Genomic DNA, 13,422 nt, shown 5'->3' with positions numbered 1-13,422 from the left:
TTTAAAGTCATAGGGAATCTGGGAAGCTGTTCTAGATTGTTCTAGGTTGTCTGAGTCAGGACTCAACTCTGCTTAGGTGGACAATAACGAGGTGATCGTAGAATTATTTCAGAATTCCATGTAACCAATCCTTTTTGGAGCAGGTAAAATAAGTGAATTTATTAACCGATGGTAATTGTAATATCTGTCAATTTATTAACCTATGATAACTCTGATACCACAATTGGACATTGTGCTAAAATAAGAAAATGACCAACTTATCATTCTTGGAAAAATGGACACTAAAAGCCTAAAAATTATCATAGCAAGTTGTATGTTCTGAAAAATAACGCACAACTAGGAAGTAGCATTAATCCCAGAAACAGAAGACAATTACATATTAGGGGATCTATTTACTCACAAAAGAAGAAATGAAAATATGGTCGTCCCAACAGATGTCAAATCTACATTTAATAATGTCAACATAAATTCCTAGTTAGGACAGGACATACAGTAGTCCCCACTTCTCCATGGGAGATGTGTTCCAAGACCCAGTGGATGTCTGAAACATAGTGCCTAACGCTACATATAGTATGTTTTTAAATAGAATGATTATAACAATATACCGTAACAAAGGTTACGGGAATGTGGTCTATCTCTCAAGATATCTTACTCTACTGCATTCATCCTTCTTTTTGTGAGGATGTGAGATGGTAAAATGCCTACGCGATGAGACAAAGTGATGTAAATGATGTAGGCATTTTGACAGAGCATTCAGCTACATTTGGCCTTTTGGCAGTAAGTCAGAAGGAAGAGCATCTGCTTCCAGACCCCTGTTGACTGTGGGTAACTGAAACCACGGAAAGTGAAGCCACAATAAGAAGAACTATTGTACTCCTTTAGTGTGTGAATGAGTATTTGCCTCAGTCATAGCCAACATCTACTCAGTAAAGTTCCCCTTAGTGTCAGGCTGAAGAGAAACTGCCCACCTTTAATACTATTATTTAATCCTATTCTAGAATAGTCAGTCCAAATCACCATGAAGGGAAAAAAACATATAGAGGTGATTAAATTATTGTGAGTGTGTTTCTACCTGAAAAACCCAATGGAAGCTACTGGCAAAATGGGCTATTATGAGAGCTTGGGAGGATGATTATAAAACACATTTATTCATAAAATAAACATCCGTATATCAATATCCAGAAACAATTTGCTAAAAATATAATGTTCAGGAATAAAGGCTTTCATCTAAAGAAAGTACACCTCAGATGAAGACGTGAGATATTGCTGAAGGATCTAATGTAAGAACTTTTTAAGGAAAGAGAAAAACATTCATTCTTTGATAAGAAAACTAAAAATTAAAAGGTGTTGGTTTTCTTCAAATTTCCTCAAATTATAAATTTAATGTGATTTTAAACAAAGTATTTTTTTTTCTAGTGAGGAGAGGGAAACATACTATAACAATTAAACTAATATAAATTTAATGTGATTTTGTTAAAAATCCCATTTCTTTCCCAGTGGGGGAGAAGGAAATAACAATAAGTAAATTAAATTCATTTAGAATAGGAGTCCCACTGGCAATGGCAAGAAACGACTAAAAATTAATAGCCATGAAGGAGAATTTCCATTTCTGGGTATTAGACCATATTATTAAACATTACAATAATAACAGTGAGCTATTGGCCCCAGGAAGGCAGAAACATTTATTAGTAGAGGAGTATAACTGGAAGAAAATGGACCCAAATTAACCACACCAGAAAAGGCTACATCTATTAAACTGTAATTTCAGTTTAGTGTAAAAAGGACAGATCTCTTCCTGAGATTATATGTAACAACTAAATTTGGGTGGTTAAAAGGGTCAAATTGCAATAAAAAAGTAGCCATGAGAGAAACAAGTAATTACGGATCTAATCCTGGGACGGAGAGCCTGTAATAATAAAAATAAACCAAGACTCCATAAAATAAGACATCAATTAACCCAGTCTCATCTGTTTCACCAAATATGACAACATACTCATTATATACAAAGTGCTATTATAAGTGGATAAGAACATTGATAATAGTCCATAAATATGCATTTCATAAAAGCAGAAATGTAAAGATCAAAACACATATTTAAATGTTCAACCTCAATAATAATCAAAGAAATAAAATTAAAGCAACAATATTTTGTCCAGAATACTATTATTATTATTATTCAATGGTAATACTTAACCAAGATCTCACATGAGGGGTAACACTTCATATCATACACTGCCGATGGAGAAGAAATCCAGTGCAACATATTTTTTTGACTTGTCAAATGTACGGATTTTTTCAAATCATTTTATTTTTTTTTTATTATGATAAGTTTGCTCTTAATGCCCATCACCTATTTCAACCCCCCCCCCCCCCAACTCTCCTCTCTGGTGACATCAATATTCTTTCTAAAGTTGAGTCTGTTTCTTGGTTTGTCTCTCTTTGTCTTTTAGTTGCTCATTGGTTTTGTTTCTTAAATTCCACATACAAGGGAAATCATATGGCATCTTTCTCTGACTGGTTTCTTTCTTTCTTTTTTTTAAGATTTTATTTATTTATTTGACAGAGTTCACAAGTAGGCAGAGAGACAGGCAGAGAGAAAGAGGAGAAAGCAGTCTCCCTGCTGAGCACAGAGCCCGAAGCGGGGCTCGATCCCAGGACCCTGAGATCATGACCTGAGCTGAAGGCAGAGGCTTAACCCACTGAGCCACCCAGGCGTCCCTCTCTGACTTATTATTTCACTTAACATTGTACTCTCCACATCCATCCATCTTGCTGCAAATGACAAGACTTCATTCTTTTTAGGGTTGAATAATATTCCATTGTAGCTATATACTTTCTATATATCACATCTTCTTATCCATTCATCTATTGATGGATACTTGGACTATGTCCATAATTCGGCTACTGTAAATAATGCTGCTATAAACATAAGGCTGCATGTATCCCTCTGAGTTAGTGTTTTTTTGTATTTTCTGGGTAAATAACCAAGATTTTTGTTGGACAATTTGGCATATTGCATGAAGATTTTTAAAACATTAACATCTTTTAACAGAGTAATTCTATTTTATGAACTCTTCCAAAAGAACATTAGGACAAAGATTTGATGATTGATAGTCAAGATGTTCCCTGAGCATTACAGTAGAAAAAGAATTCCTAATGTCCAGTGATAGTGAATTTCCTTCATATATAGCTATTAAAATTCATGTTTCTGTATAGCACTTGAATATATATAAATACATACATATATATACATACACATGTATGTATATATATATACACACACACATTTTAAACAAGGAATTAAATTAAAAAGGCTGTATACATGTAATCAAAAAACCTTATAGATTACAAAGCCAACAAGTTAACCGTGTTGTCTTTCTGATTGGTAGTGTTCCTGGCAGTTTTATTTTTTTCTTCATGCTTTTCTAAATTTTCCAAATTTTCTACAATATATACATATTACTTTTTAAAATTTTAAAGGTTGTATTTATTCATTTGAGAGGGAAAGAGAGTGAGTGAGAGTGCAAGAGCAGGGGAAGGAGAAGCAGACTCCCTGATGAGCAGGGAGACCGATGCAGGGACTCTGGGATCATGACCTGAGCATGAAGGGAGACACTTAACCAACTGAGCCACCCAGGCGCCCCCTCTACATATTACTTTAAAAAGCATAAACATTTTTCTTTGAAAATAGTGCAAAACCACTAGAAATAATTAAAGACAGTTTCTCCGTTTTCAAAGGTTACCTTTTTTTTAAAATTTTTTTTTAAGATTTTATTTATTTGACAGAGAGAAATCACAAGTTGGCAGAGAGGCAGGCAGAGAGAGAGAGAGAGAGGAGGAAGCAGGCTCTCTGCTGAGTAGAGAGCCCGATGCGGGACTCGATCCCGGGACCCCGAGATCATGACCTGAGCTGAAGGCAGCAGCTTAACCCACTGAGCCACCCAGGTGCCCACCTTTTTTTTTTTTGTAGTGGTATTTCCTTCACTGAAACTTGCTTCTCTTCGCACACCTGGAAATCTGGCTTTATAACAGAACGGAAATGGGCTTTTACTGCGCAACTTACCCACAGTTTGAAAATTAAGGGCAACCATTTGGCAACCTGCATTCCAGAAGAGCTGAGGCATGTAGTTCGATGAATCCACACGGGTTCCTTTCGGATATATCCTGCTAAGCTGCATTTTGTTATATCTGGACCATCATGTTAAGTAGTGAATACAATAATAAAGATGATCAGCCAATACTATTAACTGAGAGGCCACTTTCCTTCCTTCTCCATTGCAAAATGAAGTACTGGTGAGGATCTCCTTGGGCTAGTCAGTGAATAATGTCAAAAACTTCCTGAACACACAGAATCAATGTGCTTTTGTAATAAAGATGTACTGTATCACCTTTGCAGAGCCTTGTGGGTAAAAACTAATGGGGGAGCAAAAATGGCCGAGTCCACGTGAGTGTGATTCTGTGGAGATTTTTAAGGACAGGCTTCACGAGGAAGGACACACGAAGAAGCTCAAGCATGTCTAAGCATGTGAGAGCGTGATACTGTCTTTGGTGAAAGGGGCTCATGTGAACTGCATGGCTATTTTTGGAATGCTCTCTGCTCGTTTTTTGGCCTTCTCTGAGCATGCCGTTTGCCAAGATTGTGGTACTCTCTATGATGGATAACAAGGTAAATACAACACAGAAGGTTTTGACCTTGGTTTTTTTTTTTAAAAAGATCTTATTATTTATTTATTTATTTGACAGAGAGATCACAAGTAGGCAGAGCAGCAGGCAGGGGTGCCGGTGGGGAAGCAGGCTCCCTGCTGAGCAGAGAGCCCAACGCAGGGCTCGATCCCAGGACACTGGGATCATGACCTCAGCCGAAAGCAGAGGCTTTAACCTACTGAGCCATCCAGCCTTGACCTTGACCTTGTTTTGTATTTGAGTTCCTCCCACCATCAGTTTTCGATCCTGAGAGCCTTCTGTTCTCCACTACCGTGTAGCTGCTAAACAATGCTATGTCTTTAAAACACGACTGAGTCTTCCTATTATCAAATTTGGTGGAGGTTAGCTCAGGCCTAAAAGGGTCTGAACCGGAAGTTATTGGCTGCAGAACCTAGAGCAAGTTATCTTGATCTCTGTGTCCGTTTCCCTCCTTTACTTAGTAGATTAAACAATCCCTCCATTCTAGGCCTGTTGTGAGGATTCAGTGAGTGAACACAGCTATTGGAGGTTGTATCCAAGAGTCAATACTTAAGAATCTGACTGTTTATGGAAATTACACTTGTTTCCTCTACTGTTGTTGATGACTTCGAAGGGTGACTTCTATTTATTCTGGGACTTGCTTCATGAAATTGGGCTGTTTGAAGCAGTTACTAATTACTTTCATGAAAAAAATGTACAGACTTGTTTCATTTTTGATTTATGGATAAAAACGTTGTTGTCAGGACTATCGACAAAGCCATTATTAGTAATATATATTTATATTCTATTTTTTAAGTTTTTTTTTTTTTTTTAATAATCTCTACACCCAACATGGGGCTCAAACACATGAGCCCAAGATCAAGGGTCACTTCCTTCTTTGACTGAGCTAGCTAGGCGTCCCAATATTTATAGTCTTATCACCATCCTCCTAACTATTTTCTGATTAGACACTTATTACATGTAAGGATGTGATGTGTGAAGAAAGTTTACATATATATGTAAACATTTTATATATATTCTATCTTACATATGTATGAAGTATATACACACGCTTTACTCATGTTGTCCCTCACCCAAAAGGCAAGCCATATAGCTGGTATCATGGGTTCTGTTTTACAGATTAGGAAATTCAGAAGGATTAAGCAAATTGTCCCATGACAAAAGGCTTGATGGTGTGAAAATCACCTGAGCTTCCTTTACCTCAGACCAGTGGGAGGCCACCCCCCTCAGCCTCACACAGGAAACCTGAAACATTTCTCACACCCACGTGGCAGAAGGAAGCCACTTCATGCATCTTTCTCCTTATTCGAAACAAAAATCAAACAAACAGCGCGTGGCTTCAGTTGGGTCCTTTCAGGGGTCACTCGTCAAATCAAGGATACTCTACAAATTCCACGGGAGACTTCGTCAGTTGCTCAAGGCCTTTGGTTTCCACGAAGGAAGACATTTCAAAACTTCTATTTCTTTCTGAGTTAACGACAAGAAAAACAGGGTGAAGTGAAATACAACGGTATAATGATAACACGTAAGAAGTAGGCGCGTGTTCAGCGACGTTAGGGCAGTGAATCCTCATCGTAACTTTGTAAATGTATTTCTTTCTGTGAACCATTTACCTGCACCCACAGGTGAGTCTTCTAAGACGTTGTCTCTTCTAATACTTACCACCTGAGTCAGCTATGCCTCTGGCCTTGCATTAGGGTGGGGAAATGAATTTTAGATGTGGCAAATGAAAGCTGTTTTGTCAAAAGAAAAGCAGCCCTGGGGGAATCTTTTGTTCTAAATCCCTTCAGATTAGCATCTCTGACTCTCTTGGATGCTCCCATTGTCTTTGGCTCAGTTTGTATGTGCCCCTTCCGTTCACATAACTAATTTGACAGTAAGATCAGAGTATTTCAAAGCAGAAGGATCCTTGGAAATTTTCCAGTCTGATGGCCTTGTTTTCAGATTAGATAAGAGAGGCGGGAGAGAGGAATGTGTTAGAGGTCTCAGTAGAACACAGAAGCAACGTTTTGAAAGTGGAATCCAAACTTCCCGTTAAATGGAAGAAACAAGACCAAGTCATCTTAGCCTGTAAAACTAAGAAGAGTCCAACAGCTTCTCTGTTCTTTTCCCAGCCGAAAACCAAAGTGTCCCACACAGTACTGTGGCAAGTGTCGTTCAGGGAGCTTAGAAAACTCTGAGGTTCTTTTAAAAATTTATTTTTATTATTTTTTAAAAGATTTTACTTACTTATTTGAGGTAGAAAGCATGTGGGCAAGTGGGGGGAGGGGTGAAGGAGAGAACCTCAAGTAGACTCTGCTGAGCATGGAGACCGATGCGGGGCTCGATCTCAGGACCCTGATGATGAAGTCCCAGAACCTAAGTCAGGTTCGGTGGGGTGAGGAGGTTCGGAGCCGACGACTAAAGAAAGAATTCTTAAGACGTCATTGGTGCAAAATGGTGGTTTATTTTGCTTTGTTCTCAGCCAGCCTCTTGCTCCCTCATCACTGAGATCATGACCTGAGCTGAAACCAAGTCTGACCGTTCAACTGACTGAGCCAGCCAGGCACCCTGACAGCTCCCAGCTTTATTTATTTAAAAAGAAAAAACAATTCTAAGAGATTTATTTCTTTCTTTCTGAGAGAGAGTGTGCAGGAGAGAGAGAGCTTAAGAAGGGGAGGAACTGAGGGAAAGGGAGAAGCAGACACCCTGCTGGGCAGGGAGCCCGACACAGGGCTCCATCCTGAGACTTCCAGATCGTGACCTCAGCCAAAGGCAGATGCTTAGGCCCTTAAACTACTGAGCCATCCAGGTGCCCCTAGCTCTCAGGTTTTTTTTTTTTTTTAAAGATTACCTTTGAGGTATTTTTCCCACTTTGATGCCCAATGACTTCCTAAGTCATTCCTAGATGCTTTTATCCATTGTCTCATCTCCCCCAGTTTAATCAGCTCTCGGGGAAACCCTTACTTCTTTCTCTTATTTGGGGCCATCAGAAACCTATTTTCATATGACTAGTTTTTTAAGCAAGACTGCTAGTTAAGATTCTGTGCATTTAGTAGGTGTTTTTGTAACGTCTGTGCAGTGTTCTTTTTCCAAAAGTGATAAAATGACAGAAAACACAAGGAGAAAAGTGCTTGTTGGTCAACCTTCGGCTTGTGCTGCTGTTACCAGGTTTCTGAAGGATGTGAAGGCATCAGTCCCTTCTCAACTTGGCTACTTGACTAGGAGCTTTCGACTCATGAATCGGGAAAACTCGTAACAGCCAATGGAAGTTAGAGAAATATAAAAATAACTACTTTTTTTAGGATGTTTCAAACCAAACAACTTGTCGTAAGATGCATCAGTACTTAAAAAAAAAAAAATCACCTGGTGATTCACAGACATGTACCACTGGGGCTAATAATACATTACATGTTAATTTAAACAATAAAAAATTTTTAAAAAATCAAAGAAAAATTTGAAATATTTATATATAAACTGTACAGGAAGTTAATTTCTCATTGTAGAGATCTAGGTACTATATACCACTAAATTAAGGCTCTTTGGGAGAAATTATACACTTACACATAGGTGTGTTAGGTAGAAGCTTAGATTTTAATGTAAATATAAAACTATGCTTTATCAGAGGCTGCTATATTTAAGCAAAAATTCAGCCTTTACGAGCACACTCATAAAAGCAGCTAAAATGTCCCAAGGATTCTCTTCACCTGATAGCATCTTACATTTCATCAAAAAAAGGACAATTTCATAAAAGGGCTCTTTTCTTTAGGTAGAGGAAAGATGCTATTTCTTTCTTTGTATCCAGTATGAATGTGTATTGGATGAAGGAAGAACACAAAAAGATGCGACGTTAATGTTCTCAAACAGGCTGGCCAAACGGAATGTGCGTGAACTGACAGACTGTGTTCCATTCTAGTCCTTAGGGCTCACCACCTCTCTGGCTGCTCCCCTGCTGGGAAATGGGTAAATAGTTTATTCCAATCCTGTCCCTTATTTAATGGAAGGAGCCCATTATGTTGTTGAGACTCTCCATTAGCTGTACTCTAGTATCTTCCAGATAACCATGATGGTCTACAGCCCTACTAAGAAACATCTTGGAATATCTTCCAACGTGGTTTGGATGGTCAACCCAGGCAGGTATTCAAGACTTTCCAGAAGAGTTCTATAAAGGGTAACAGTCTTTGTTCTAACTACCTTGTATTGAGAAGATACTCTATACTCCATTAGGGGTTCTTCGCCAGGGAAAACTTACTTTTTGAAATTTCAAATGACTCAAACTTGACTGGCTGAATGTAGTTCACCAGGTTAGACATCTCTTCAGTGGCCATGGCCTCGCTCCCGGCAGTCCCCTGGAAGCAGAATTAAAAATAACATTCCCAGAGTCAGCATTACGTTACCAAAGATTATGTTTCCCAGGGCAATAGTGAAGGGACCCACGAGAGAGAACATCACTCCGCCTCTTCTGAAAATGGTTATTGCCAATAGAAAGTTCATCACAGGAGAAAATTTGCTCATAGGTTAGGCAAGGGTGGGGTGGCAGGAGAGAGGTTGAGGGGCAGGTCCTAGTGTGCTCTGGGACCTGCAGCAACAGCATTCCTGAGAATTTGTTAGAGATGCAACTTCTCAGCCCCCTGCGGCCACTGGCCTCTGGAAACAGAATCTGCAATTTACTAAGGTGATTCAGACACAAATTACAATCTGAGAAGCACTGAGCCCTATTTCACCTGTCACAGCATAAATTCCTTAGCTGATATCTAAGGTTAATACACCAAGAAATCAGGAAGTCACTGTACGAGTTGAAAATTAGTACAAAGTGACTGCCAGTGAACTCCTTCCCCCCCTTAAAAAAAGTTTTTTTTTTTTTAAATTGCCCTGTGGAAATAGGTTGGGGTGGGTGAACAGTTACTGCTTTTCTTTACAAATGTTCGTTCAGGTTAGTAGCTCATATTCTGGAACCAGATTGCCTAATTTCAAACCCCAAGCCCACCACTCAGAAGCTGTGCAATCTTGGGCAAATTACTTAACTGCTCTGTACCTCAGTTTCCTCACCCGTTAAATTAGAATAAAACCAGTTCCAATAGCTTCCAGAGTTGTGGGGATTATTAAATGAGTTAGTTGATGTGAAAGAGCTCAGAACAGAACCTGGCCCATAGTAAAACCTCACGTTATTTTAGCTTTTATTAGGTATTATGGATCAGTCTGATAAAGCTTTAAATGAAAGAGAAAAGCCATATTGCCGTATTGGTGTGGACAGACCTCTGTAGACAGAGCTAATATTTTCTCCCATTTTCAGAAAACAGAATACATGCAGACACAATTTCTTTTTAAAACTCCTGTAGCAATATTTAGGTTAAATGTTAATTGGGAAATAATCGTTTGCAAATAAACCATCCAATTAGTAAGACAATTTTAAATGATCAAGAGTCAGTGATAAAATTTATGTGTGACTGAAATAATTGTCAGGCAGAACTACTCTACCAGGCATTAATAGTTTTCCTTCTGGACATTATCTTGAAATTTAGCAGAGGAACATATTTAATCAAAACTTTAGACTACATGAAAAAAAGTACCAGAGGAAGAACATCCTGTAAGAATAGTTTATTATTCATTATTTATTCTTGAGACAGATACTTTCCAATATATCTGAAAGCAGATTCAGGGTAAACTTTTTGACCAAGAAACTTGCTATAACAAATTTTAAAATTCCTATTGGCCAATCCCAGATTCACTTCTAGAATCTGGGCAATCACTATCTCTGAGCTGATGAGGTTCTTTGGGATGTTCGATACATCAATAAGGATCTCTAACGGTTCCAAAATTACAATAATGAAATGCATGTCACGTTTTTGGACATTTCTCCCAAATCCTGTGTCTTCTCGGGATTCAGGATCATTTGACAATCCATTTAATCGAAGTGAGTGGTTGGATGTCATGAGTTTTGAATTCACCCTCTAGATGCCCCATTCGATGGAAGACAGTCTCAGCAGCATTGTTCATTACAAAGAGTTTTGCTCAATGCCATGCCTACTCCTTTAGTGACCCGGGGATGCATTTTCATTTTCCAACTGGGTAGCCCAAAGAAGTTTTACAGTGAACTATGACTCCTTTGACCACTAGATGGCAGAAGGTGACCATGAACTGTATCCAGATGGAGTCGCCTGGATGCGCGTGTTAGAAGAGCCACTGTGACCAGAAGTCAATCCCCAGATACCTACCTCATCCATTGAAGATTTTTTACAGTCATCATCATCGTCGTCGTCGTCACTCTCAGTGTCCGCTTCCCCTGTCAAATTTTAATAACAGATCATGAGGTAACAGTTTTGATTTGAAGCACATACTAACAGTTACATGGCCAAAAATGTCCTTGGATATTGACCTCTTAACTATCCCTTTGGATAGTTAAATTTATTAATTATATAGAGAATTAGACTGAGATTTTGAATATGGGTTTTTTTCTCCAAGTTTCATTGGCGAATGCCATTTGAAATGCCAGCATTCTGTTGAAAATGCTTAACATTTTTATCAGTTAAAAAAAAATGGCATCACCTACATTTAGCTTTCTAGGTACACACATCCTAGATAGATGTGTACATTGTCTTTCAGGGTCTTAATCATCCGCAAAGGGATAATCCATCCTGTTCCCACTTTTCTTTTCCCTCTTTTTCTGGACACTGACTCTTCCTTGTGGTGCTTAGCCAGTGCTCAGTGTCTTTGTGGCCACTTTTCTGAGGCCATACAGGACCTCACAGTGAAGGTCAAGGACATGAGCTAGGACAAAAAGAGTGGGGCTGTGGCAGCATGCCTAACTACACAAACCCTGTATTGTCTCGATCTATGATTTGCCCACAGGCTTATTCGAGTATCCTCTAGGCAGTGCACCTATCTTAGAAAATGGCGATGTCTGTTTTAAAAAGCAGGATAAAATGCATGAATCCTTAACATAATGATGCATGGAAATCTACTTCAATCACAACATATTTCAGCTCGTCTTTAGCCGATACATAGTCATTTCCATGGATTCTTTTTCCTCTCCGAAGATTTGGTGGATGATTCTGCTTTTGAATATTCATACTAGCATGAGGTATTAAATTCTTCCACGCTCTGGGACTCAGTCAGACCCAATAATATCAGTTATGTAAAAAGAGTTTCAAGTAAAATACTACAGAAGGAATTATTTGATTTGATTACTACCTTCTGGCATTCTCACCGGGCAATAACAGAAGGATTCCAGTAGGTGGCAATATTGGCTCAACAATGAGGCAACTTGCACTTGAAAGGCCCTCCCCATCAAACCTTCTGGAAGTTCACTGCCTGGTTTAATCTATATAAATGACACAGGGTCCACAACATGTCTTCAAAGACGCTTATAAATGTTTTCATTTGGCTGACAAAGTTCAATCAATTACTGAATGACAGCAGTGAGCAAAGTATTCATGAACTAGCTTCAGAAGGAAAAGATTTCTGGGACCAACCAATCATTATTTATGGCTTGTTTATTAAAAGAAAGCACTCGCAGCCACTTTATGATGCTGACATTGTGTTAAGTTAATAAGATGAATCCATTATATTTTGGATAGAAAACACAGTATATAGAGTATATAGAGAGACATGTTCTTTTAGGAAGTTGGCCCTCGAGTTTTTTTTTAATAATCAAATGTGTTGCTGCAAGATCTTTTAACCAGTTTTTACTTTTTAGTTAGAGAGGGTATTCTTTCTATAGAGTGACAAAACTGTTTGGCAAAACCATTTACACAATGCTTCACAGGACTAACAATACACCGGGCATTTCAAATAGTCTTTCAGGTCATTCTTTGGTTTATGGGGGAAAGAAAGAAAGTTGTCTTCCCTTACTCTATGAGGAGAGCACTGGTCTTAGGAGGGACCCTGGAGTCACTAAAACCTTGAACCATAAAAAAATCTACTCTATCCTAGTTCTTTAAGACAACTGTACTGGCAAAGGGCTGATCTTGGGAGAGGCACCTGACTGACAGAAGCAATGATAAACAAACTAGTTCTGAAATAAGAACCATTGCATGCTTTTCAAGTTACTTGAGTTCCCATTACTCTCTACAAACCAAATGGTAAATTAACAGCACTCGTTATTCAAGAGCCTACCTACATATTCCAATGTCCAAAATTTTCCGTTGAAAGAAAGATTGCACAACAGACCGTGGGGCTAGCTTAGGAAATCTACGGAACCACAAACAGATTGCTGATCTTTCTCTGTATTAAGCAATAATGTTCACTGCCTGTAAAAATCGTTATTTGTGTTACACATCCAGTTAATAAGAGGGACGGAACTGGCAGTGGGAACACACACAGGAAAACAAGTTTCTCCATGCAAAGGAAGATCTGCTTTCTTCCCTAGATTCAAGAGGTTCAAGAACTATGCTAGGAAATATGTAGCCTCTTGACAACAATGGCCCTAAATCTTCAAAAAGAGCATTCATATTGGGAACAAAATTGTTTTTGAGAAGAGAATCAGAAATGGGTAATAACATTTGATATACACATTCAAGGGGCACCTGGGTGGCTCAGTGGGTTAAGCTTCTGCCTTCAGCTCAGGCATGATCTTGGGGTCCTGGGATCGAGCCCCGCATCTGGCTCTCTGCTCAGCAGGGAGCCTGCTTCCCCCTCTCTCTACCTGCCTCTCTGCCTACTTGTGATCTCTATCAAATAAATAAATAAAAATCTTTAAGAAAAAAAAAAAAAGAAATACACATTCAAAAACTATACTCCCATAAAACCTTTCAAAGAATT

At 38.7% G+C, this 13,422-nt stretch overlaps 1 protein-coding gene across 4 annotated transcripts in view; it reads right to left on the bottom strand.

Moving 5' to 3' along the window:
* The window catches only part of PLCB1 (phospholipase C beta 1), a 688,962-nt gene that overhangs the window by 139,025 nt on the left and 536,515 nt on the right, over window positions 1-13,422 (bottom strand). For all 4 annotated transcript variants that reach the window (XM_032351387.1, XM_032351388.1, XM_032351390.1 and 1 more), the window contains 4 exons: window positions 10,878-10,945; window positions 8,915-9,011; window positions 6,066-6,150; window positions 4,064-4,188 (listed from right to left, as the gene is read on the bottom strand). In XM_032351387.1, the coding sequence (XP_032207278.1) occupies window positions 4,064-4,188; window positions 6,066-6,150; window positions 8,915-9,011; window positions 10,878-10,945 (375 nt within the window). The remainder of the gene's footprint in view (window positions 1-4,063; window positions 4,189-6,065; window positions 6,151-8,914; window positions 9,012-10,877; window positions 10,946-13,422) is intronic.

This window comes from Mustela erminea, chromosome 7 (assembly GCF_009829155.1).
Source record: "Mustela erminea isolate mMusErm1 chromosome 7, mMusErm1.Pri, whole genome shotgun sequence".
NCBI classification, from domain to species: Eukaryota; Metazoa; Chordata; class Mammalia; order Carnivora; family Mustelidae; genus Mustela; species Mustela erminea.
Note: the sequence above shows the minus strand (reverse complement) of the source record. Positions and strands in the feature narration are given on the sequence as shown.